Source organism: Helianthus annuus, chromosome 3, assembly GCF_002127325.2.
Source record: "Helianthus annuus cultivar XRQ/B chromosome 3, HanXRQr2.0-SUNRISE, whole genome shotgun sequence".
NCBI classification, from domain to species: Eukaryota; Viridiplantae; Streptophyta; class Magnoliopsida; order Asterales; family Asteraceae; genus Helianthus; species Helianthus annuus.
Window position 1 is genome coordinate 161,425,483 of NC_035435.2, and position 27,399 is coordinate 161,452,881.

Genomic DNA, 27,399 nt, shown 5'->3' on the forward strand with positions numbered 1-27,399 from the left:
TAACTTATGTAATGTTTTGTTTTTTAATATTAACTAGGGTTATGACCCGCCGCAATGCGGCGGGGATTCTTTAATTATAACTAAATCGGTCTAGGACCCGCACATTATGTTAACCCTGTCAAACGGGGAATAAATAGACGATGTAAAACGTTCACCCACACACGCATGTTGCATCGTGTTAACTCGCAAAATTTAGAATGAAACGTAAAAGCGTTAAGCCAAAGACACACGTTGCGATGTGTTATGTCACAAAATTTAGAACCAAGCATAAAGCGAAAAATTTGCGGAAAATGAAACCAATAAAGGAACAAAGTTGAAAGTAAAAAACTTATGAGAATAAATTGCAAAAGATAAAAAGTTTTGGGTTAAAAGTAAAAAACAAATAGTTTTGGGTTAAAAGTAATTTATGAAATACTTTTGGGTGAAAAGTAAAAAAAATCATTTTTTTTTGGAAAACCTCTAAAGCCAACGTTATGACAACCATATGCATAACCAATTTTTCTTTGAAAAACCCACAAAGTACATATCGTGTTGCAGCGGGGCGTAAAACGGTGTCAAATAGTACTAATGTCACACAACCGTCATCGACCACCAACACTAACTCGACCTAGGATATGCGTGTTGCGAAACCTTTCAAACATGGAAAAATAGAGGCAAATACGTTGAACCACACATGTACGTTACGTCGTATTAACTCGAAAAAATTAGAACTATACGTAAAACGGAAATTTGCGAAAGATGAAAAGTATAAGTAACAAAAGTTGTGAAGTTAAATTGCAAATAATGAAAAGTTTTGGGTTAAAGTTAAAAAAACAAATTATATAGGGTTAAAATTGTAAAAGGTAAAAACCTTTGGGTTAAAACTAAAAAGTCAAGTTTTTTTTGAATAATGTGCAAATCATAATGTACAACTTGATATGCACCAAAAATTTGCTTCTTTATAAGGGTATAATTAATGAATTTATCTTTCTATCTTATTTAATAAATGTTAAAAAAAGTAGATGAATTAAAAAAAAAATTAAGTAAATTTGGTGGGGTAGGATCATCCTCCCATTTCCAGTGTTTTATCATGGCAGATCATCCTCTAAGAGACTATGATGTGGCGCCTACGTGACGGATCATCCTACAATGAAGGACCATCACAAGCCCGGCCCAAAGCAAGCGCAGGATGGGCCACCGAACAGGGCCCAAAACCTTTTAGGGCCCAAAAAGATTTCTTGTTTTATATATATATCTAACTACTATAATAAAAGAAACCAACTTTTGAACACGTGTCATTCATTGAAGGTATTCTCAAATTTATATTTATCTAAATAAATAAACTAGTATTAAGCCCCTGTGTTGCAGCGGTTGTTGTAAAACTGTGTCAAGCAGTACCAATGCTATATCACTGTCAACGACCACCAACACCGGAAAAGCTCGTAAAAACAAATTAAATAAAAACGAAAAACATAACGCCGAACGAAAAGCAGACGTAAAATCTTTGAATCACGAACGTTCGTTGCAGAGAAATTAAACCAAAACGTAAAACATAAAAAAAAAAATAACTAAGTCAATCCAGGACCCGCGCGTTGGTCGAACTTATTGAACGGAGAAAAATAGATGTGATGCGACGGGCCAGTCAAACGGGAAAAAATATACGAACAAAATGTTGAACCCCACACGCACGTTGCGGTGCATTAACTCACAAAATTTAGAACGAAACAAAAAACTTGGGAAAGATGATAAGTATAGTGAACCAAAATTGAAAATAAAAAAAGGTGGAATTAAATTGGGAAAGATGATAAACTTTGGGTTAAAAGTAACAAAACAAATTGTCTAAATTGTAAAATTGAAGTTATTTATTAATTTTAGATAAAGATAAGGATAAAAATAAATGATATCTATATATTAGTTATTAATATTAATATTAAAAGAAATTTATTAAATAATTATAAATAAAATTTATGAGGTTGAAGGAGAGAATGCCATATGGCATTATTTGGAGTCTTTTATTATAAGTTAGATAATAAATTAATATTAAATCATATCATACTTTAATAAAATATTATCCTCAAATCTAAATTGTTAATTTAATATATTTTTAAAACAAAAACCTCTCTTATCTACTTATCTTATATTAAATATATAAATAATAAATTAATATTAAATGTTATCCTAATTATTTAAAAACATACCTTTTTTTATTATTTGGTATACAAAATTATGTTTATTCAACTCGAGTAAAACGCGAGGTTTTTAAGGATATAATTTTTTTTTATTATTTGGTAGATTTTTCAACCCGACTATACACGTGTTTTTTAAAGATACGACGTTTTTAGTATTTAATATACAAAATTACATTTATTTAGGATATAATTTTTTTATTATTTGGTAGATTTTTCAACCCGACTATACACGGTTTTTTTAAAGATACGACGTTTTTAGTATTTAATATACAAAAATACATTTATTAAATTTTTGTAATACACATGGTTTTTAAAGATATAACTCTTTTTTATATCTATTTAACACGTGTAATATACGGGGTTTTTAAGGATGTAATTTTTTATTATTTGGTAGATTTATTCAACCCAATTATATACGGTTTTTTTTTAAAGATATGACGTTTTTAGTATTTAGTATATAAAATTACATTTATTTAATCTGTGCAATACACATGGTTTTTGTAACACCCCAAAAACCTACAAGCATGTATATTATATAGTTAAATAAAAATATAAACCTAGTTAGAATGTAATTTGAAAGAATAACCTAAAAGAGAGGGTTTAGTTAATTAAAGACGAATTGTAGAAACTTGAGGGACCAAATAAGGAAAAGGGGAAAGTGATTTTCTTAAAAATCAAATACTAACACACACCACACACACTTCAGTGTGTGTGTGTGTCGACTGAACCAAGGGGAAACAAACCCCAAGCCCTCAAGTTCTACAAATTCAGCAAATTGAAGCAGAATTCTTGGTCCAAATCAATGCATGTTTGCATAAAAACGATCATCTAAGCTAGACAAACGAATGGTAAGTCGAATTCCATGATTTGGTAATTTTTCATGAATGGGTTTTGATTTAGTATGAAGCTTTCTTTGAAATTGATTATGAATGTATGTTGGAATTACCTTATAGAGGGCCAAATCATGTTTAATTTCTGATTTAGTTAAAGATTTATATAAAACCCACTTGCAAATGTGATGATAGGAAGAATTATAAAAGTTCTATGTTAATTGGTATGATGACTAGAATTGGTAGTGTTCATATCAACGGGTTGTTAGTTAGAAACAATTTATGAATGAAAGTTGCATAGAAAATTATTAGAATTTGATGTTCTTGATGAAGTTGATATGAAATGGTTAAGTTATGCTCATAATACTTGTACTCTATGCTTGATAGGTAGTACGCACGCCAAGTGTTTGTTAAAATGCTTGAAAGAAATAAATCTCATATTGATGCATTATTACATTGATTAGGACCTAGACAACCTTGAATGATAATGCATATTTTAAGAACGAATTTCAAATATGACATGAGATTAAAGTACGTGAATTCGGAATGTAGGAATAAAAGAAGAAAGTTCAAGTCAATCCGGGTCGCAAGCGAAGGACGGCAAAGGTAAGTTCTTGCTTACATTGTATTATTAGCATGTAATGTGGTTATATCCTATTGTTCAATGGTTGGAATTGTTTTAATTGTGATAAGTTGATGTGAGCCGTATATGTAAATTATAAGGGTCGTATGAGTTAAAAGGGTAGAATGAGAAGTTTAGAGGAGCTTATGTCCGAAAGAAGGTTTAAAAGGCTTACTTGAGGTCCATACTTGTAATTGATGTCGTATGAATTTTGTAATGAGAATGTCTAACGGTTTGCTTGTATGTAGGTAAATCTACTTGTTAAATGGCGTCACTCGGATCGAACACACTCATGAAGCACGCTTCCGCAAGGATATTAGCTTTGGTCAAAACTTTTGTTAAATGTACTTTTTGGTAAAATGGGTCTTTTTGTAAGTAACAAAACTTGTTTGTTGTTAGATGTCGAACTCGTGGTCGAAGACAATGTTAGTTGTTTATGAATGTTGGGTTGTAAGTTAATTTAACATCTTCTAGTTAGTCATGCTATGGTTAAATGCAGAATTTTTGCTTATGAATTATTTGACCCGTTCGGTATTTTTGTCGAATGAAGCTCGTTAGCGTCTTTTAAGTTTTGGCCCCTTTCAAGTTGGTATCAGAGCCTAGGTTTGAGAGATTCGAGTAGGCTGTAGTGCTCGAACTCAAACCGAAAGCTCTTGTGAAAGTGTGTTCGACCCAAAGCGCCACGCAAGTAAGTGATTTAAAGATTTTATGTTTATAGATAGAAATGGGATTGGGTTATGGTTTAGTTGCTAGTATAACATGGTTGGGAACGTTAAGGTGCTCTATGGAAGGTTTCGGGGCTGCCCGGGACCATTTCGGGTTGGAAATAGGGGCTGGGAATGAGAATTTTGGTTTTACAGCGCCTGCACATCAGAAAGGCCGTCGGCGACGGACCCCTATACCGTCGGCGACGGTACCCCTTCACCCGACGGCTTAAGTTCCTGCCTACGGGCTAAAGTCAGCGACGCAACTTTCTAAGGACCGTCGGCGACGCACACCTTTGCCGTCGGCGACGGCCCCTCCCTGTCTGCTTTTCCTGAATTGTTTGTTTGTTATGCAAGGACCTTTAATTCAGTCTTAAATCTTCGTTTAACCTAAAGAACACCTCAAATTGTTTATGAAGCTAAGAATTTAAGATAATTAACATGTTTTAATGACGAATGTGTAAAAGAACGGAAGTCATGTATATAAAAGAATGAAGTAACTAATGTCTTAGAATGTTGTAAGGAAAGATTTAAGAAGTTTATGACTTATGAGAATGAGTTATTAAGAATGAATAGTATATAGAACGATGAGGAGAACGAATGTGATAATACTTGACACGAATGTTTATTTGTAGATGGCAAGTGGAGGAAATACGCATACTACCGAACGTATAACTCGAGATGAGTTAAACAAGATGATTTCCGATGAAGTAACGAAGGCAATTGATGCAAATGTTTCAAGGCTAGCACAAGAAGTGGAGGGTCAAGTATTAAGTACAGTGGAGAATATGGTCACTAGCAAAGTAGAGGAATTGAAAGAGATGATAACTGGGATTCAAGGCAAGAAGGAAGCAAGACGGTGCACCTACAAGGATTTCATGGCATGTAAGCCTACGACTTTTAATGGGGAAATTGATCCCATCGAATGCCAAAGATGGATAGCCAACATGGAAGGGGTGTTCATTCGAAGCCATTGCGACAAGGAAGACCAAGTCATGTTTGCCACGGGGCAACTCATGCGAAGGGCTAAGGATTGGTGGGACTCGTATAGTAAGGAGATTGGAGAAAATCGAGTTCAAACCTTGACTTGGCAAGAATTCAAACAGCCTTTTATCAAGTACCATTGTCCACAATCAGCTGTGGATCGGATTCAAGAAGATTTTCTCCGATTGCGACAAAGGGATGAATCAGTTAATGAAATCACGAACACTTTCCTCGATCAGCTGAAGTTTTGTGAAGAGATAGTTGGGACAGAAAGGAAGAAGATTATTCGTTATCATGGCATGCTCAAAGCTGAAATTCGGGAGTTCATAACTCCTTCAAAATGTGAAACCTTGGATGAGATCATTGATTTAGCAAGGGATAGAGAAATCGAGATAAAGAGGCAAGATGAACGTGGGGAGAAAAGGCAAGTTGAGAAGGGGTCAACTCAAGGCTCATCCAAGAAACCCAAAACGCAAGATCAAGGAAAGAAGGAAGCTTCCAAAGGCGGGTTCCCACGATGCAAAACATGTGGAAAACCCCATTCTGGTGAATGCTTATTGGGAAGGAAGGGGTGTTACAATTGCGGGCAAGAAGGGCATCCGTACTATAACTGTCCGAATCCCAAGAGGGTGTGCTACAATTGTAATGAATCGGGCCATGTGAAAGCTGATTGCCCAAAGCTCAAACAAGGGTCGAAGAAGGAAGGAAAGAAAGAAGAAACCGCGAAAGCGAAGGGAAGAATGTTTCAAATCTCCACGGAAGAAGCAAGAGCTCACCCGAATGTGGTCTCAGGTATCTATATGATAAACTCTATACCCACGTATATATTATTTGATACCGGAGCTAGTAGGTCATTCATTTCTAGTGAGCTTGTATGTTCCCCTTTATTCACGATAGAAAGAATGTGTACACCTCTCGAAGTAGAAATTGCCGATTGTAAGAGTTACCTTTTGCACGAAATATGTAGAGGTTGTAAAATCACCATAGATGATGAAGACTTTGATATTGATTTAATTCCCATGGTTTTGGGAGAATTTAAAGTAGTGGTAGGTATGGATTGGTTATCCCGTTATCACGCGGAAATTTTATGCGAAAACAAAATTATTCATGTGACATCCCTTAAAGGGAAACGGGTAACGATTCATGGGGAAAGGGAAGTAGGAGCAAAATTTTGCACTATCCTAGAAGCAATTAAGTACGTGAGGAATGGAAGTAAAGCATTTTTGGCCTATGTAGTCGATACCAAATTAGGAGCTTTAAAACTTGAAGATACTAAGGTAGTGAATGAATACCCGGATGTATTTCCGGATGAATTGCCGGGACTTCCACCCGAGCGGGAAGTCGAGTTTCGTATCGAATTAGAACCAAATGCCAAACCGGTAGCCAAAGCCCCTTACCGGTTGGCACCCGCGGAAGTACGGGAATTAATGATCCAATTACAAGAACTTCTTGACAAGGGTTTCATACGCCCTAGCGTATCCCCGTGGGGAGCGCCTGTTTTGTTTGTTAAAAAGAAAGATGGGTCGATGAGAATGTGCATCGACTACCGTGAACTTAACAAACTCACGGTAAAGAACCGATACCCACTTCCGAGAATAGATGATCTCTTTGATCAACTACAAGGGGCGAGTTGGTTCTCAAAAATCGACTTGCGATCGGGCTACCATCAAGTACGAGTAAGGGAAGAGGATGTACCTAAGTGTAACACCTCGAAAAAATTCGTCCAATAATGTCTTGACACGTGTCATAAGGTTCCGTTATGTGAAAACATACTTTAGAGGGACTAAAAGTGACAAACAGTGAAAACTATGGAACGTAAGGGTCCAAAGTGTCAACAATGGATAAATAGGCTCTATGATAACCCCACATAATGTTTATAACCTTAAACGGATGGTTCATGGATCATACGACGCGGAAATTGCACAAAAGTGAAGTATTGTAAACTATAGGGGCCAAAAGTGTCAACATGTTCAATTTATACCTCTGAGTGAACTTTTGGCAGACCCGAAGATTTGTATAGCTAAAATATACTCACTAGAATATGTGGTTAAAATTTCATGAAGTTTCGTCAACGTATGAGAAAGTTATGGCCAAAACCGTACTTAAAGGACTAAAAGCGTCAACGTCGAATTTCAGGGCTTTTCGGTTGAGCGCAAAGTTATCCGAGGGCATTACCATGTTGGTAAAAGTCCTAAGGTCCTTAAAAACCAAGTTTGGGGGTTTACGGGTCGAGAAAAATAGCCGAAACATCGCGTACAAGTTCAGGGGTCAAAGCTGTCAACAATTGAAAGTTGTTTGGCTGAACCAAGGGTCAGGCGACCCGCCTGGGAAGGCCCAAGCGGGCCGCGTGGGTTGCCCAGCGTGCAGAATTTCGAAAATGGTTAGTTTGGGTCCGAATTCAAGTGCAATACAGCTCATTTTCGCCTCCTCTTGCACCAATAACATGCCATGCATGCCTACATCAACAGTAAACCTCAGAATCTCTGCTTTAAATCCGAATTCATCCCATTTTTGATCATTTACCATTGTGAACAAGAACACCAAGACTTGCAAGAGCTCTCAAAGCTTCTCTGGAGATAATCTGATCATCAAGGCCGACTTCTAGTGTCCACTAAACATCTTTAGGACCATTGTAAGCCTTCAATTCGTTCTTTAATCCGTTTTTATAGTGTTTATTGCTAAAAGTCAAACTGGGTGTTCATAACCTTTGACTTTCTGATTAAACGGATTTCTTTCAGTAATTTCTCGAATTGAAACTTGTTATAGATTGGTATTTATGTGGGAAACAAACCCTCTAAAGGTTACTAACTGATTCCCACTACATGCATGCTTAATGTCGAGTCAAACCTATTTCTAAAAAGTCAACAGAAGTGATTTTTGTGAAAAATGACATGATTAATGATATAGATGACATGCAACCTGATTGATCATTGAAAATAACTTGTAATATATATATAAATGTGTTTTAATCATCATCAACTCGACAATCTATAGTATAGCCACGAATCGGAACCGAAAGTCTTGTAAAACGATTATTTCGTAGACTATCGATTCGGATTCATACATGCATGTTCGAGATCTGTATTGGAAAGTATTTTTGACTATTTTTATTTTAGTTAAACTTTCTGGAATTTTCTTTGATTAAGTCTATGCTTAGCCTATTCGAATGCTTGTTTCCGGTTTATGCATAAAGTTGACTATTTTGCCCTTATTGATTTAAAACGGGATTTTTGGAAAAGTGAAAGGATAGAAATCTTTATTTTTATTATATAAACTTGCACCGAAAGTTTCGGATCAGTTGGTGGTCCAGATTGTGAGTTATGGCCATTAGCGTAAAACTATATTATAAATTTACATAAACGGTCCTTTTCGCATAGAACCCGTTTCTGGCCACGTTTTGGTACAAAACTTTTTACCAACAGAAGTAATATAATATTCTGGGAATTTTGATGATTTTTAATTAATTTTTGGCTGAACGGATCCTAGTTCTCCTAGTCATTTCGGCTTATGTCGGTTTTGACCGTTTTAGCCATAAAATGAGTTTTACACATCCTTTTGACCCGAAACCTTTTCTACTGATTTTATATGATGAATAAATTATTATAAGACTTCTGGAAATATAAAAATCTCAGATTTAATTTGAAAACCCGAAAACGCCCTTAAATCGCATATTTAGCGTTTTAAGCACATAGTAAGCGTTATACTTGTTTTAAACATATAAGACCTATACCTACTGATGTGTTTAGCTTATTTTCATATAAAAACAGTAAGTATAAGTATATGAACTCAGATTTCCAGTTTTGGCATTTTTAGCCCTTGTGAAATTACTAAATTGCCCCTACGGTGCATAGTTTGGTTTTAAAATGATATATTTGGTATATGGGTCATACCCTACTGATATAATATGTTATATTAAGTATATTTACTGTATGGACCAGACCCGAAACTCAGATTTCTAATTTTACCCTTTTATTATCTTTTAAATGACCAAAATGCCCTTCTAAGGCATAAATTGAGTTTAAAATTATCCCGGGCAATATAGAACATAACTTACTGATATAATATCATATTTTAAGCATATTATCTCAGGGAACTTGCATTTGAATCATTTGGCTACCCGTATCGCCCTTTTCGCGTTCGGTTCGGTTTACGTAACTAGTTTGCGTAAATTGACCAAAACGGGTCAAACGATATCATTTTTATTTCAAAATCCAGAATGTATTTAGTATACCCATATTATACAAGTATTCAAACTTGTCGGGTCTAAATCACATTCTATCCGGTCTTTCGCTTAATCGTGCGTAAACCGTATCATTCCTAAAACTAACCGGTCAAAGCTTAGGCTTAAATAAAAGGCCGTTAGGAATCTAATAGGTTAATTATAAACCTTGTTCCAGATTAGGAAGCCCGGTAAAAGCTATCAACACTTATCATTTGTGACTCATACTTGCTCAGGTAAATACATTTTGACTTATTTTCCCTATACGGGCTTGGGGTACGGTATTTAAAATACCGCTTGATCGGGCGCACAAGTCCTGCGCCCTATGGGGGTACAGTCTTGAATAGCTTGTGTGATTTCGTTTAAACAGTCTTGTCTTACTTAAAGGCTTTGGGGGGTTATTGACCATGTCCCGGATATCCTTGGCATTATCTTACGAGATGGCCACGACCAGAGCACGGGGTGTAGGCGTACACCCGTCGTGTATAACTCTTTAATGTGGTGTGTCAATTAAATCTCTAGCCCGGACAGTAGATCCCGGGCCACCAGAGATATAAGTGCATGTAAATCGTTCACAAGTTTATATTATATAATTACCCCAAGTTAATAAAAATATTCATGCCTAGTGCATTTAAATCAATTTTCAATCATTTTCAAAATGAGTCAGTCGATTTGTATTTACCAGTGTAAACTGACGTATTTTTCCCAAAAGATTAAGTGCAGGTACTATACGGAAATAGGCTGGCTGTTTCCTAGAGAGCGTCCACAATAGTCTCGCAAACTCGGACGACATTTATCTGTTGAACTATTTATTTCTATTTTTTTTATTTGATCCGCCTGTGGATCCATTTCAACTACTGTGATATTTATTATTACACTTGTTTAAAAGTTGAAATGTTTCTATTCTGCTTCCGCTGTGCATTATTATATTGTGTTGATTGTCTATGACGATGCCAACTACGTCACTGTACCCCACACCGGGCCCACCGGTGACACGTGGAAATGGGGGTGTGACAGGTTGGTATCAGAGCCAACGCTGAGTGAATTAAACACTAGTCTTTTGTGTTTAATCTCAGTTACACAATTGCACATTCCTCGATTTTCGAGTCTAGACAAAGAACTTAGGAAATGTTCAACATTTCGTTTAATTTCATTTTATTTATTATTGCATTGTCTTATATATATTGTTGTGCAACTTGTTTGATTTTTGACAGGATCACTATGCCGCCAAGAATGAGAGGTCGAGGAGGATTTGCTACTACCCACGACCATGAGGCAGGGCCCTCACATAGGCGAGCACCATCCGCCACGCACAACACATCCGCCAACGACCTTTGGAGGTCTTTCGCCGAGCCTGCTAGACACTCGGTATCCGCCAGCACTTCACCGTCTTTACCCCACTCGTTTGGGCCCCACTCGGAGAACGGGCCCCATGGTTCGCATGGATCGTACATACCCTTGCACCAGTCACCGCACCAGTATCCAGCGCCAGCCTACCAGGGTTTGTATAACCCTAATGCTTATGTGGAGGAGCCAGTGGGCCACAACCCACTCGGGCCGGAGGACCATTTTCAGGGAGAGCACGAGATGGACGTAGACGAGGATACGGACCCGTCGCTACCACCATCAGGTACGCCTAACCATCCGATTGAGATATCGGATGGGTCGCCATTTAGGGGATCACCCTATAATGGTGGGGACAGCTTCCAGGAGAGGTTTAAGCAGCATGATTGGTACTTCACCCCTAGCCACAACTCTCCGATGCTTCAATCACTCCATGGTACTCCGATGCTCCAATCGCTCCATGGTTCGCCGGTGCACTCGCAGCACCACTCGCAGCAGCAGCAGCTCCAGCAGCAGCCGCCTCTACCGCAGGACCTATCCGAGGCCCTGTGGCGTGACGTGATCACTCCGTCACCACCGCCGCCGCCAGTTTTACCTCCTCCACCTCAGAGGCCGAGGAGGAATGCGCGCATGTCTACGCGCGGAGGGATTCGCATAGGCACCCCTCCACGTGTTAGTAGCAGCCGCTACACGTCCCTACCCGGGGAGTCCGAGACAGGGGAGTCTCAGCATCCCGTATCGGAGGTTACTTCTGTTCCGATCCCGCCTCTGCCGCCGCAGAATTTTGGAGAGCCGATTCCGGCTTATGCTAGTGCCGCTCAGTTCAACCCGTTCGAGCAGGTATTCCCTCAGGGTTATGATTACACGGGAGACCCTTATTGGCAAGCTGTGAACTACAGCTCACTCCCTCCTAGTGGTCCATTGGGAGACACTTGGACTGCTGGGCAGTCTACTTTTGGTTACCCTCCGGGTTACCAGCAGCCACCGCAGCCGCAGCCTTACCAGCCGCCGCAGCCGCAGCACTACCAGCCACCACCACCGGCGCCTATGATGTCGCCGCCGCAGGTTCAGGAGATCCTGCATGGGATTGATAGCATGCGACGGGAGATGCAAAATGATCGCCGTCACAACCGTGGCATGTTCCAGAAGGTATTCGATTTGCTCAAGGGTAAGAGCAAGAAGGATCGTTGAATCCTTCGATTTTCATTTCATGTACTCATGTCCCTGCGTGGACATTTATTCCAGTACTCTACCCCTGCGTGGGTATATCTATCTTATTCTACCCCTGCGTGGGTATGCTATTCTGATGACCCCTGCGTGGGTTTGCTTTATTTTGTTTTGTTATTGTTGTTACTTGTTAGCCCCTGCGCGGGCCTGTTATTCATGTTATCCCTGTTATTTCAAAGTCCCGTTTAGGGCAAATATGTACTGGTATTTTATTGGAAATTTAAATGGTTAATTTGAATTTATCATTTTATTTATATGCATGAATAATATTAAAATAATGGAAAATATCAATTTTTATTTGATTTGCCATTTTATAAGAATCTTAGTAAGGTATAACCTAGCTTGAATGCCTTATTAATAGGCCTGGCCCTGATGGTAAAACCTGGTTGAAAAGATTCAACTCCCTGTTAACATCTGAGAACATGTTAACATTCTTGACTAAGCGTGATTCGTAAAATCACACATGTCACCCTTTTTAATAAATTATCTACAGATTATATCTGTATACAAGTCTATTAATGACTTGATACCTACGGGTTATGACTATGTCATATAGTGGCAGTTGTGGTCTATGACTCCCTGCCTAGTAAAGAATTATCTACAGATTTTTATCTGTACACAAGTCTATTAATGGCTTGATACCTACGGGTTATAACTATGTTATATAATGACAGTTGTGGTTTATGACTCTCTGTCTAGTAAAGGATTATTTGTTTAATTATACAATTTATAATCCTATAAAAATCTAAATTTATAATTTAGTGATTGTCCTTGTGACTAGGCCTATGGTGCCAATATATATATTTTCATTCCTTGATTGCTAATAAAAGCCTGAATGAAATTTATTAAATTAACTGCTAAGGTTTTTGATACCATGGTTAATAAATCGTCTAGGACGATAATACTGTTAGGTTCTAAATAAGACCTTGTCCTTTATTGTAGCTTAAAGCTACGATGGCCAAATCGGAAGAAACCAACAGTCATTCTGGGGAACGCTCAGATAATGCAAAGATTCACGTTACCGGTGCAGAATTGCAAGCACTGATAGATAATGCTGTCGCCAAGGCTATGGATAGGCAGTTCAAAGAATCTAGTGGTACTCAGAGTAGAACCCGCTCAGTGACGCATGCCAAGGCTAAGACTCATTCTGGGGCTCATAGTAAGCCTCCATCTAAAAAGAGTGAGCCAAAGAAAGTTGAGGATGATAATCATTCCTCCAACCACAGCAGCGTCCCAAAGCAGGAGATTGAGCTGAAGCATGACACGTACAGCAGGTCCTGTACGTACAAGTATTTTGTATCCTGCAAGCCCAGAGATTTCACTGGGGAAAAAGGAGCCGTCGACTGCATGACGTGGATTGACGAGATGGACACTGTAGTTGATATCAGCGGGTGTGCTGATAGGGACGTCGTGAAGTACGTGTCCCAGTCATTCAAAGGAGATGCGTTAGCATGGTGGAAATCACTCCTACAAGCTGCCGGTAAGGCCACACTGTACGGTTTGTCATGGGAACAGTTTGTGGCCCTGATTAAAGAGAACTTCTGTCCGCAGCACGAGGTCGAGCGAATTGAATCGGATTTTGTGTCCTTAGTTATGAAGAACCTCGATTGTCAAGCGTATCTTACTACGTTCAACACGTTGTCTCGTTTAGTGCCTTATCTGGTGACCCCGGAGCCGCGTAGGATTGCTCGATTTATTGGGGGTCTAGCACCGGAGATAAAGGCGAGTGTTAAAGCTTCAAGACCTACAACATTTAGATCCGTAGCCGATCTATCCCTCTCCCTCACTCAAGACGTGGTTAGATTGAGAGCCATGAAGAGCTCTGAGGAGAACAAACGGAAACGTGAGGATGACACCTCACGAAGATCTGAAAAGCGACATAGAGGGAACAACGACCACAGGAAAGGGTCGGGGTCTAGGAAAAATGATCATCAGTCGGGTGAGAAACCCAGATGCAAGATCTGCAGGAGGCACCACTTTGGGAGGTGTCGGTTTGAAACAAAATCCCAGTCTTCTGAGAAACGATGTGGAATCTGCAAGTCCACAGACCATAAGGCTGTGGATTGCAAGAAAATGAAGGATGCAACGTGTTTTGGTTGCAATGAAAAAGGTCACATTCGGCCCAACTGCCCAAAGTTTGCAAAGAAGGCTGAGGAAGGAAAGAAGACTAATGCGAGAGTCTTCAAAATGGACGCAAAGGAAGCAGTCCTTGATGATAACGTCATTACCGGTACGTTTCTTGTAAATGATGTTTTTGCTAGAGTCTTGTTTGATTCTGGAGCTGATAAGTCGTTTGTAGATAATAAGTTTTGTAAACTATTAAACCTTCCTGTTAAAACCTTAAGTGTGATATATGAGGTGGAATTAGCCGATGGAACCTTAGAAACCGCCTCGACTGTTCTAGATGGATGCGTTATATCCATTAGGAATCATTCCTTCCCGTTATCCTTGCTTCCCTTTAAGTTAGCTGGATTCGACATAGTGATAGGCATGGATTGGTTGTCGAGTAACCAGGCCCAGATTCTGTGCAATAGAAAGCAAGTAATAGTTAAGACTCCGTCTGGTGAGTCACTTACTATTCAAGGAGATACCCAGCATGGATTGCCTGAGCAAGTGTCCATGCTCAAAGCATCCAGATGCCTGCAGAAAGGATGTGTCATTTATATGGCACAAGTTACCATTGATGAGCCGAAGCCGAAGATTGAAGATATTCCTGTTATTTCGGAATATCCTGAAGTTTTCCCTGAAGAACTACCCGGTTTGCCACCGGATAGACAAGTAGAGTTTCGGATAGATATCATACCAGGTGCAGCACCTGTAGCAAGAGCACCATACAGATTGGCACCAACGGAGATGAAGGAGTTGAGGACGCAGTTGGATGAGCTTTTAGCCAAAGGTTTTATTAGACCTAGCTCGTCTCCTTGGGGAGCGCCAATCTTGTTCGTTAAAAAGAAGGATGGTTCGATGCGTCTGTGCATCGATTATCGTGAGCTTAACAAGGTCACTATCAAGAATCGGTATCCGTTACCCAGGATCGACGATCTATTCGATCAGTTGCAAGGAGCAAGTTATTTCTCCAAGATTGACCTGAGGTCAGGTTATCATCAGTTGAAGGTCAAGGAGGAAGACGTACACAAGACCGCGTTTAGGACTCGTTATGGACATTACGAGTTCCTAGTGATGCCGTTTGGACTCACTAACGCACCAGCCGCGTTCATGGATCTCATGAATCGCGTCTGCAAACCTTATTTAGATAAGTTCGTTATCGTCTTTATTGATGACATTCTTATCTACTCGAAGAGCCAAGCTGACCATGAGAAACACCTTCGTTGTATTCTCAAACTTCTGTATCAAGAGAAGCTTTATGCCAAATTTTCGAAGTGTGAATTCTGGCTTCGAGAAGTCCAATTCCTTGGACATGTTGTAAGTGAGCGTGGTATCCAAGTAGATCCCGCTAAAGTAGAAGCAGTCATGAACTGGCAGGAGCCGAAGACTCCTACTGAGATTCGCAGTTTCCTCGGATTGGCAGGATATTATAGGAGATTCATCGAGAACTTCTCAAGGATTGCTGCGCCCCTAACTTCGTTGACCCGTAAGAAGATTAAGTTTGATTGGGGCCCTAAGCAGCAGGAATCCTTTGACATTCTGAAGCAGAAGCTGAGCAATGCGCCAGTGTTGACATTGCCCGATGGTATAGATGAATTTGTGGTGTATTGTGATGCATCACATACGGGCATGGGGTGTGTACTCATGCAGAAAGGCAAAGTCATTGCCTATGCTTCTCGCCAGCTAAAGGTGCACGAGAAGAACTACACCACCCACGATTTGGAATTGGGTGCAGTTGTATTTGCTTTGAAGCTATGGAGACATTACTTGTATGGAACCAAGTGCATAATTTATTCGGATCACAAGAGTCTTCAGCATCTGTTCAATCAGAAGGAATTGAACATGCGTCAAAGACGATGGATGGAAACTCTCAATGATTATGACTGTGAGATAAGATACCATCCAGGCAAGGCAAATGTGGTTGCCGACGCCTTAAGTAGAAAGGAAAGGGTGAAGCCAATCAGAATCAATGCCAAGCGCATTGAGATAAGAAATAACTTGAATGAAAGGGTGTTAGCTGCACAGAAGGAAGCTGTGCTGGAAGCTAACTATCCTGCAGAAAAGTTGGGAGTAACTGAGGAGCAGTTATCCCACGACAAGGATGGAATGCTACGACTAAACGGACGAATATGGGTTCCAGTATATGGAGGACTTCGGGATGTTATCCTCCAGGAAGCCCACAGCTCTAAATATTCCGTTCATCCTGGAGCTGATAAGATGTACCAGGATTTGAAATCAAACTACTGGTGGATTGGTTTGAAAAAGTCCGTGGCCGAGTATGTGGCCAAATGTTTGACTTGTGCGTAAGTCAAGGCTGAGCATCAGAAGCCGTCAGGATTGCTTCAACAACCTGAAATTCCCAAATGGAAATGGGAAATGGTGACAATGGATTTTATCACCAAGTTGCCAAAGACGAAAAAGGGAAATGATACCATATGGGTCATAGTTGACAGACTGACTAAGTCAGCTCATTTTCTACCCATCAAAGAGACGTATAGCTCAGATATGTTAGCCCAATTATACGTCGATAAGATAGTAGCGCTACATGGTATACCTATATCTATTATCTCTGATAGAGATACTAGATATACGTCACATTTTTGGAAAAGTTTCCAACAGTCGTTGGGCACTCGTTTGAATTTTAGTACGGCTTACCATCCTCAGACTGATGGTCAGAGTGAGCGTACTATTCAAACTTTGGAAGACATGCTTCGTGCATGTGCGATCGACTTGGGTGGTAGTTGGGATAAGCACCTACCACTGATTGAATTCTCCTACAACAATAGCTACCATTCCAGCATAAAGGCTGCGCCTTTTGAGGCCCTATACGGTAGAAAGTGTAGATCGCCCATTTGTTGGGCAGAAGTTGGAGATGTCCAGTTGTCTGGACCAGATATCGTCTTTGAGACGACAGACAAGATCGTTCAGATCCGTGATCGTTTGAAAGCTGCCAGGGATAGGCAGAAAAGTTATGCGGATCCTAAGCGCAAAGACTTTCACTTCGATGTAGGTGAAAAAGTGTTGCTTAAGGTATCACCTTGGAAAGGTGTGATGAGATTTGGAAAGAAAGGCAATCTAAGCCCGAGATATATAGGACCTTTCGAGATTATCGAACGTGTCGGGTCAGTCGCTTACAAGTTAAACTTGCCTGAAGAGCTAAGTGCTATTCATAATGTGTTTCACATCTGTAATCTGAAGAAGTGTTTCGCTGACGATTCACTGGTTATACCGCATACAGATATACACATAGACGAAAGTCTAAAGTTTGTTGAAAAACCTTTGTCGATTGAGGATCGACAGGTAAAGAAACTTCGAAGGAAGCATGTGCCTATTGTAAAGGTCAAATGGGATGCCCGTAGAGGTCCCGAATACACGTGGGAAGTGGAATCCACGATGAAAGAAAAATATCCCCATTTGTTTGAATAAATCTCGGGGTCGAGATTTCTTTTAAGGGGGTGAGGATGTAACACCTCGAAAAAATTCGTCCAATAATGTCTTGACACGTGTCATAAGGTTCCGTTATGTGAAAACATACTTTAGAGGGACTAAAAGTGACAAACAGTGAAAACTATGGAACGTAAGGGTCCAAAGTGTCAACAATGGATAAATAGGCTCTATGATAACCCCACATAATGTTTATAACCTTAAACGGATGGTTCATGGATCATACGACGCGGAAATTGCACAAAAGTGAAGTATTGTAAACTATAGGGGCCAAAAGTGTCAACATGTTCAATTTATACCTCTGAGTGAACTTTTGGCAGACCCGAAGATTTGTATAGCTAAAATATACTCACTAGAATATGTGGTTAAAATTTCATGAAGTTTCGTCAACGTATGAGAAAGTTATGGCCAAAACCGTACTTAAAGGACTAAAAGCGTCAACGTCGAATTTCAGGGCTTTTCGGTTGAGCGCAAAGTTATCCGAGGGCATTACCATGTTGGTAAAAGTCCTAAGGTCCTTAAAAACCAAGTTTGGGGGTTTACGGGTCGAGAAAAATAGCCGAAACATCGCGTACAAGTTCAGGGGTCAAAGCTGTCAACAATTGAAAGTTGTTTGGCTGAACCAAGGGTCAGGCGACCCGCCTGGGAAGGCCCAAGCGGGCCGCGTGGGTTGCCCAGCGTGCAGAATTTCGAAAATGGTTAGTTTGGGTCCGAATTCAAGTGCAATACAGCTCATTTTCGCCTCCTCTTGCACCAATAACATGCCATGCATGCCTACATCAACAGTAAACCTCAGAATCTCTGCTTTAAATCCGAATTCATCCCATTTTTGATCATTTACCATTGTGAACAAGAACACCAAGACTTGCAAGAGCTCTCAAAGCTTCTCTGGAGATAATCTGATCATCAAGGCCGACTTCTAGTGTCCACTAAACATCTTTAGGACCATTGTAAGCCTTCAATTCGTTCTTTAATCCGTTTTTATAGTGTTTATTGCTAAAAGTCAAACTGGGTGTTCATAACCTTTGACTTTCTGATTAAACGGATTTCTTTCAGTAATTTCTCGAATTGAAACTTGTTATAGATTGGTATTTATGTGGGAAACAAACCCTCTAAAGGTTACTAACTGATTCCCACTACATGCATGCTTAATGTCGAGTCAAACCTATTTCTAAAAAGTCAACAGAAGTGATTTTTGTGAAAAATGACATGATTAATGATATAGATGACATGAAACCTGATTGATCATTGAAAATAACTTGTAATATATATATAAATGTGTTTTAATCATCATCAACTCGACAATCTATAGTATAGCCACGAATCGGAACCGAAAGTCTTGTAAAACGATTATTTCGTAGACTATCGATTCGGATTCATACATGCATGTTCGAGATCTGTATTGGAAAGTATTTTTGACTATTTTTATTTTAGTTAAACTTTCTGGAATTTTCTTTGATTAAGTCTATGCTTAGCCTATTCGAATGCTTGTTTCCGGTTTATGCATAAAGTTGACTATTTTGCCCTTATTGATTTAAAACGGGATTTTTGGAAAAGTGAAAGGATAGAAATCTTTATTTTTATTATATAAACTTGCACCGAAAGTTTCGGATCAGTTGGTGGTCCAGATTGTGAGTTATGGCCATTAGCGTAAAACTATATTATAAATTTACATAAACGGTCCTTTTCGCATAGAACCCGTTTCTGGCCACGTTTTGGTACAAAACTTTTTACCAACAGAAGTAATATAATATTCTGGGAATTTTGATGATTTTTAATTAATTTTTGGCTGAACGGATCCTAGTTCTCCTAGTCATTTCGGCTTATGTCGGTTTTGACCGTTTTAGCCATAAAATGAGTTTTACACATCCTTTTGACCCGAAACCTTTTCTACTGATTTTATATGATGAATAAATTATTATAAGACTTCTGGAAATATAAAAATCTCAGATTTAATTTGAAAACCCGAAAACGCCCTTAAATCGCATATTTAGCGTTTTAAGCACATAGTAAGCGTTATACTTGTTTTAAACATATAAGACCTATACCTACTGATGTGTTTAGCTTATTTTCATATAAAAACAGTAAGTATAAGTATATGAACTCAGATTTCCAGTTTTGGCATTTTTAGCCCTTGTGAAATTACTAAATTGCCCCTACGGTGCATAGTTTGGTTTTAAAATGATATATTTGGTATATGGGTCATACCCTACTGATATAATATGTTATATTAAGTATATTTACTGTATGGACCAGACCCGAAACTCAGATTTCTAATTTTACCCTTTTATTATCTTTTAAATGACCAAAATGCCCTTCTAAGGCATAAATTGAGTTTAAAATTATCCCGGGCAATATAGAACATAACTTACTGATATAATATCATATTTTAAGCATATTATCTCAGGGAACTTGCATTTGAATCATTTGGCTACCCGTATCGCCCTTTTCGCGTTCGGTTCGGTTTACGTAACTAGTTTGCGTAAATTGACCAAAACGGGTCAAACGATATCATTTTTATTTCAAAATCCAGAATGTATTTAGTATACCCATATTATACAAGTATTCAAACTTGTCGGGTCTAAATCACATTCTATCCGGTCTTTCGCTTAATCGTGCGTAAACCGTATCATTCCTAAAACTAACCGGTCAAAGCTTAGGCTTAAATAAAAGGCCGTTAGGAATCTAATAGGTTAATTATAAACCTTGTTCCAGATTAGGAAGCCCGGTAAAAGCTATCAACACTTATCATTTGTGACTCATACTTGCTCAGGTAAATACATTTTGACTTATTTTCCCTATACGGGCTTGGGGTACGGTATTTAAAATACCGCTTGATCGGGCGCACAAGTCCTGCGCCCTATGGGTGTACAGTCTTGAATAGCTTGTGTGATTTCGTTTAAACAGTCTTGTCTTACTTAAAGGCTTTGGGGGGTTATTGACCATGTCCCGGATATCCTTGGCATTATCTTACGAGATGGCCACGACCAGAGCACGGGGTGTAGGCGTACACCCGTCGTGTATAACTCTTTAATGTGGTGTGTCAATTAAATCTCTAGCCCGGACAGTAGATCCCGGGCCACCAGAGATATAAGTGCATGTAAATCGTTCACAAGTTTATATTATATAATTACCCCAAGTTAATAAAAATATTCATGCCTAGTGCATTTAAATCAATTTTCAATCATTTTCAAAATGAGTCAGTCGATTTGTATTTACCAGTGTAAACTGACGTATTTTTCCCAAAAGATTAAGTGCAGGTACTATACGGAAATAGGCTGGCTGTTTCCTAGAGAGCGTCCACAATAGTCTCGCAAACTCGGACGACATTTATCTGTTGAACTATTTATTTCTATTTTTTTTATTTGATCCGCCTGTGGATCCATTTCAACTACTGTGATATTTATTATTACACTTGTTTAAAAGTTGAAATGTTTCTATTCTGCTTCCGCTGTGCATTATTATATTGTGTTGATTGTCTATGACGATGCCAACTACGTCACTGTACCCCACACCGGGCCCACCGGTGACACGTGGAAATGGGGGTGTGACACTAAGACTGCGTTCAGAACTCGCTACGGACATTACGAATTCCTGGTAATGTCATTCGGGTTAACTAACGCTCCGGCCGCTTTTATGGATCTAATGAATAGGGTATGCCGAAATATGCTAGACCGGTTTGTCATAGTGTTTATTGATGATATTTTAGTATACTCTCGTAGCGAGTCTGAACATGCAAGTCATTTACGTCAGGTACTCGAGACGCTTCGAAAGGAAAGATTATATGCTAAGTTTTCTAAGTGTGCGTTTTGGCTTAGGGAAGTGCAGTTTTTAGGACATGTAATTAACAAAAAGGGGATTTTAGTGGATCCCTCTAAGGTAGAAGCCGTGATGAAATGGGTACCCCCGAAGAATGTAGGTGAAGTAAGAAGTTTCTTAGGTCTAGCCGGCTATTATCGGAGATTTATCCAAGACTTCTCCAAAATAGCCCTCCCTTTAACTAAACTAACAAAGAAAGAAGAAAGGTTCGAATGGAATGATGATCAGCAGAAAGCTTTTCGAATGTTAAAGGAGAAATTGTCAAGTTCCCCCGTTCTAGTGCTGCCAGAAGGAACGGAAGACTTAGTGGTTTATGCAGACGCATCTCATCAAGGGTTGGGTTGTGTCTTGATGCAACGAGGCAAGGTCATTGCCTATGCTTCAAGACAACTAAAGCAACATGAAATTAACTATCCAACCCACGATCTCGAACTGGCGGCGGTAGTGTTTGCCTTAAAAATCTGGAGGCATTATTTGTATGGAACGAAATGCACCATTTATTCGGACCACAAAAGCCTTAGATACTTCTTCGAGCAGAAAGATCTCAATATGAGACAACGAAGGTGGCTAGAGTTGATCAAAGATTACGACTGCGACATTCTTTACCATCCGGGAAAAGCTAATGTTGTAGCGGATGCGCTAAGCCGGAAGGAATACCCACCACCCATTCGAGTGAAATCGATGAGAATGATAGTTACACCAAACCTTCTTGAAACGATACGAAAGGAGCAAGACGAATCCTTGAATAAGGACGATCCGAAAGGTGAAAGAACGAAAGGGTTTGAAAGTGAACTTGAAGCAAACGCGAGCGGATTAAGAGCAAGGTTTGGGCGAGTTTGGATACCGCGATACTGTGAAGCAAAAACCTTATTATTGGAAGAAGCACACAAGTCCCGTTACTCAGTTCATCCGGGAGCCACTAAAATGTACCGAGATTTGAAAGAAAATTTTTGGTGGCCGGGAATGAAACGCGACATTGTCAAGTATGTATCTAAATGCTTGACATGTTCTCAAGTTAAGGCGGAACATCAAAAACCTTACGGGAAATTACAACCCTTAGAAATTCCGGTGTGGAAATGGGAGAATGTGGCTATGGATCTTGTGACCAAACTTCCAAGAACCAAGAAAGGACATGATGCAATATGGGTCGTTGTTGACCGCCTTACCAAAAGCGCCCATTTTCTACCCATTCGAGAGACCTATTCCTCGGAAAGGTTAGCGGAAGTTTATGTGAATGAAATCGTTTCCCGCCATGGTGTGCCGGTGTCTATCGTCTCAGACCGGGATACGCGATTCACCTCCCGCTACTGGCGGAAGTTTCATGAAGGAATGGGTACTCAATTGCATCTAAGTACCGCATACCACCCGCAAACGGATGGCCAATCCGAACGAACGATTCAAACTCTCATAGACATGTTGAGAGCATGCGTGATAGATTTCGGGGGAAATTGGGATGAACATTTGCCGCTAGTAGAATTTTCATATAATAATAGCTACCAAAGTAGTATACAAATGGCGCCGTATGAAATGCTGTATGGAAGAAGGTGTAGAACCCCGGTTTGTTGGGGAGAAGTAGGGCAAAGGGAACTCGCACCGAATGATGTGGTGGCGATAACCAACGAAAAGGTCGACGTCGTACGGGCTCGGTTAAAAGCGGCGCAAGACCGACAAAAGTCCTATGCGGATAGAAGAAGTCGCCCTATTGAGTTCCAAGTGGGGGACCGAGTATTTTTGAAGGTGTCTCCGTGGAAAGGTATAATTCGATTTCGTAAGCGAGGAAAGCTGGGTCCCCGATATATCGGACCGTTCGAGATTATAGCTCGAGTTGGAAAGGTGGCCTACCGGTTGAATCTACCATCTTCTTTGGAAGGGATTCATAGTACCTTTCACGTGTCGAAATTACGAAAATGCCTAGCGGATGAAACGGCCCATGTACCAATTGAAGACATTGAGATCGATGAGAAAATGAATTATATAGAAAGACCGGTAGCTATAAAAGATTCCAAAGTAAAGACGCTTCGTAACAAGGAAATCAAGCAAGTCTTAGTCCAATGGCAACACAGAAAGGGATCGGATCTCACTTGGGAGTCGGAGGATGAGATGAAGAAGTTCTACCCGTTTTTATTTGGTACGTTAGCCGGGTTTCGAGGACGAAACCTCTTTTAAGGGGGGTGGACTTGTAACACCCCAAAAACCTACAAGCATGTATATTATATAGTTAAATAAAAATATAAACCTAGTTAGAATGTAATTTGAAAGAATAACCTAAAAGAGAGGGTTTAGTTAATTAAAGACGAATTGTAGAAACTTGAGGGACCAAATAAGGAAAAGGGGAAAGTGATTTTCTTAAAAATCAAATACTAACACACACCACACACACTTCAGTGTGTGTGTGTGTCGACTGAACCAAGGGGAAACAAACCCCAAGCCCTCAAGTTCTACAAATTCAGCAAATTGAAGCAGAATTCTTGGTCCAAATCAATGCATGTTTGCATAAAAACGATCATCTAAGCTAGACAAACGAATGGTAAGTCGAATTCCATGATTTGGTAATTTTTCATGAATGGGTTTTGATTTAGTATGAAGCTTTCTTTGAAATTGATTATGAATGTATGTTGGAATTACCTTATAGAGGGCCAAATCATGTTTAATTTCTGATTTAGTTAAAGATTTATATAAAACCCACTTGCAAATGTGATGATAGGAAGAATTATAAAAGTTCTATGTTAATTGGTATGATGACTAGAATTGGTAGTGTTCATATCAACGGGTTGTTAGTTAGAAACAATTTATGAATGAAAGTTGCATAGAAAATTATTAGAATTTGATGTTCTTGATGAAGTTGATATGAAATGGTTAAGTTATGCTCATAATACTTGTACTCTATGCTTGATAGGTAGTACGCACGCCAAGTGTTTGTTAAAATGCTTGAAAGAAATAAATCTCATATTGATGCATTATTACATTGATTAGGACCTAGACAACCTTGAATGATAATGCATATTTTAAGAACGAATTTCAAATATGACATGAGATTAAAGTACGTGAATTCGGAATGTAGGAATAAAAGAAGAAAGTTCAAGTCAATCCGGGTCGCAAGCGAAGGACGGCAAAGGTAAGTTCTTGCTTACATTGTATTATTAGCATGTAATGTGGTTATATCCTATTGTTCAATGGTTGGAATTGTTTTAATTGTGATAAGTTGATGTGAGCCGTATATGTAAATTATAAGGGTCGTATGAGTTAAAAGGGTAGAATGAGAAGTTTAGAGGAGCTTATGTCCGAAAGAAGGTTTAAAAGGCTTACTTGAGGTCCATACTTGTAATTGATGTCGTATGAATTTTGTAATGAGAATGTCTAACGGTTTGCTTGTATGTAGGTAAATCTACTTGTTAAATGGCGTCACTCGGATCGAACACACTCATGAAGCACGCTTCCGCAAGGATATTAGCTTTGGTCAAAACTTTTGTTAAATGTACTTTTTGGTAAAATGGGTCTTTTTGTAAGTAACAAAACTTGTTTGTTGTTAGATGTCGAACTCGTGGTCGAAGACAATGTTAGTTGTTTATGAATGTTGGGTTGTAAGTTAATTTAACATCTTCTAGTTAGTCATGCTATGGTTAAATGCAGAATTTTTGCTTATGAATTATTTGACCCGTTCGGTATTTTTGTCGAATGAAGCTCGTTAGCGTCTTTTAAGTTTTGGCCCCTTTCAAGTTGGTATCAGAGCCTAGGTTTGAGAGATTCGAGTAGGCTGTAGTGCTCGAACTCAAACCGAAAGCTCTTGTGAAAGTGTGTTCGACCCAAAGCGCCACGCAAGTAAGTGATTTAAAGATTTTATGTTTATAGATAGAAATGGGATTGGGTTATGGTTTAGTTGCTAGTATAACATGGTTGGGAACGTTAAGGTGCTCTATGGAAGGTTTCGGGGCTGCCCGGGACCATTTCGGGTTGGAAATAGGGGCTGGGAATGAGAATTTTGGTTTTACAGCGCCTGCACATCAGAAAGGCCGTCGGCGACGGACCCCTATACCGTCGGCGACGGTACCCCTTCACCCGACGGCTTAAGTTCCTGCCTACGGGCTAAAGTCAGCGACGCAACTTTCTAAGGACCGTCGGCGACGCACACCTTTGCCGTCGGCGACGGCCCCTCCCTGTCTGCTTTTCCTGAATTGTTTGTTTGTTATGCAAGGACCTTTAATTCAGTCTTAAATCTTCGTTTAACCTAAAGAACACCTCAAATTGTTTATGAAGCTAAGAATTTAAGATAATTAACATGTTTTAATGACGAATGTGTAAAAGAACGGAAGTCATGTATATAAAAGAATGAAGTAACTAATGTCTTAGAATGTTGTAAGGAAAGATTTAAGAAGTTTATGACTTATGAGAATGAGTTATTAAGAATGAATAGTATATAGAACGATGAGGAGAACGAATGTGATAATACTTGACACGAATGTTTATTTGTAGATGGCAAGTGGAGGAAATACGCATACTACCGAACGTATAACTCGAGATGAGTTAAACAAGATGATTTCCGATGAAGTAACGAAGGCAATTGATGCAAATGTTTCAAGGCTAGCACAAGAAGTGGAGGGTCAAGTATTAAGTACAGTGGAGAATATGGTCACTAGCAAAGTAGAGGAATTGAAAGAGATGATAACTGGGATTCAAGGCAAGAAGGAAGCAAGACGGTGCACCTACAAGGATTTCATGGCATGTAAGCCTACGACTTTTAATGGGGAAATTGATCCCATCGAATGCCAAAGATGGATAGCCAACATGGAAGGGGTGTTCATTCGAAGCCATTGCGACAAGGAAGACCAAGTCATGTTTGCCACGGGGCAACTCATGCGAAGGGCTAAGGATTGGTGGGACTCGTATAGTAAGGAGATTGGAGAAAATCGAGTTCAAACCTTGACTTGGCAAGAATTCAAACAGCCTTTTATCAAGTACCATTGTCCACAATCAGCTGTGGATCGGATTCAAGAAGATTTTCTCCGATTGCGACAAAGGGATGAATCAGTTAATGAAATCACGAACACTTTCCTCGATCAGCTGAAGTTTTGTGAAGAGATAGTTGGGACAGAAAGGAAGAAGATTATTCGTTATCATGGCATGCTCAAAGCTGAAATTCGGGAGTTCATAACTCCTTCAAAATGTGAAACCTTGGACGAGATCATTGATTTAGCAAGGGATAGAGAAATCGAGATAAAGAGGCAAGATGAACGTGGGGAGAAAAGGCAAGTTGAGAAGGGGTCAACTCAAGGCTCATCCAAGAAACCCAAAACGCAAGATCAAGGAAAGAAGGAAGCTTCCAAAGGCGGGTTCCCACGATGCAAAACATGTGGAAAACCCCATTCTGGTGAATGCTTATTGGGAAGGAAGGGGTGTTACAATTGCGGGCAAGAAGGGCATCCGTACTATAACTGTCCGAATCCCAAGAGGGTGTGCTACAATTGTAATGAATCGGGCCATGTGAAAGCTGATTGCCCAAAGCTCAAAATTGATTTTTTTTAAATTTCTTTTTTCTCTAGATATAATCAAAATTGACACAACAATTTGCAGTAGCTAAAGTTATGTTTCACATAAATCCTCTGTATTATAGGTCTCATAAATATTATTATTAAAAGTTATTTTATTTAATCTTATATTATAGATTTTTTTTAATTTTTTTAACATAACATTATATTATTTTAAACTCAAAAACACTAAAACTTATTTTAAATTAAACTCTTTACTCTTTTACTCATCAATACCGGTTAGTAAAGTTTGAAATTATATAAAATTGGCCCAATAGTTTAATTAAAGTTTAAACCTAACTAAAGTTTAAACCCTTTTAAATTGGTCCAATAAGGGCCCGTATTTCTCAACTCGCTCACCGCCTAAATTTTTTTAAGGATTTTCGGAGACGGCCCTGGACCATCACCAT

General features: G+C 39.3%; 1 protein-coding gene across 5 annotated transcripts; it reads left to right on the forward strand.

Annotated features, from left to right (window-relative positions):
- The first annotated feature begins 2,847 nt into the window (after window positions 1–2,847).
- LOC110930375 lies at window positions 2,848–27,049 on the forward strand. 5 transcript variants are annotated; one of them, XM_022173676.2, is made up of 5 exons: window positions 2,848–3,016; window positions 3,551–3,604; window positions 4,960–6,100; window positions 24,529–24,582; window positions 25,938–25,988. In XM_022173676.2, the coding sequence occupies exons 3-5, from the start codon at window positions 4,960–4,962 to the stop codon at window positions 25,985–25,987; spliced, it is 1,245 nt and encodes a 414-aa protein (XP_022029368.1). In that variant the 5' UTR covers window positions 2,848–3,016; window positions 3,551–3,604; the 3' UTR covers window position 25,988. The 5 variants fall into 5 exon arrangements, 3 of the variants coding, with proteins under 3 accessions (XP_022029368.1, XP_022029369.1, XP_035843558.1); XM_022173677.2 differs by lacking the exon at window positions 25,938–25,988 and adding an exon at window positions 24,847–25,136 and having other exon boundaries at window positions 2,853–3,016; XR_002587780.2 differs by lacking the exons at window positions 4,960–6,100; window positions 24,529–24,582; window positions 25,938–25,988 and adding an exon at window positions 3,869–4,158 and having other exon boundaries at window positions 2,855–3,016.
- Window positions 27,050–27,399: the final 350 nt, after the last annotated feature.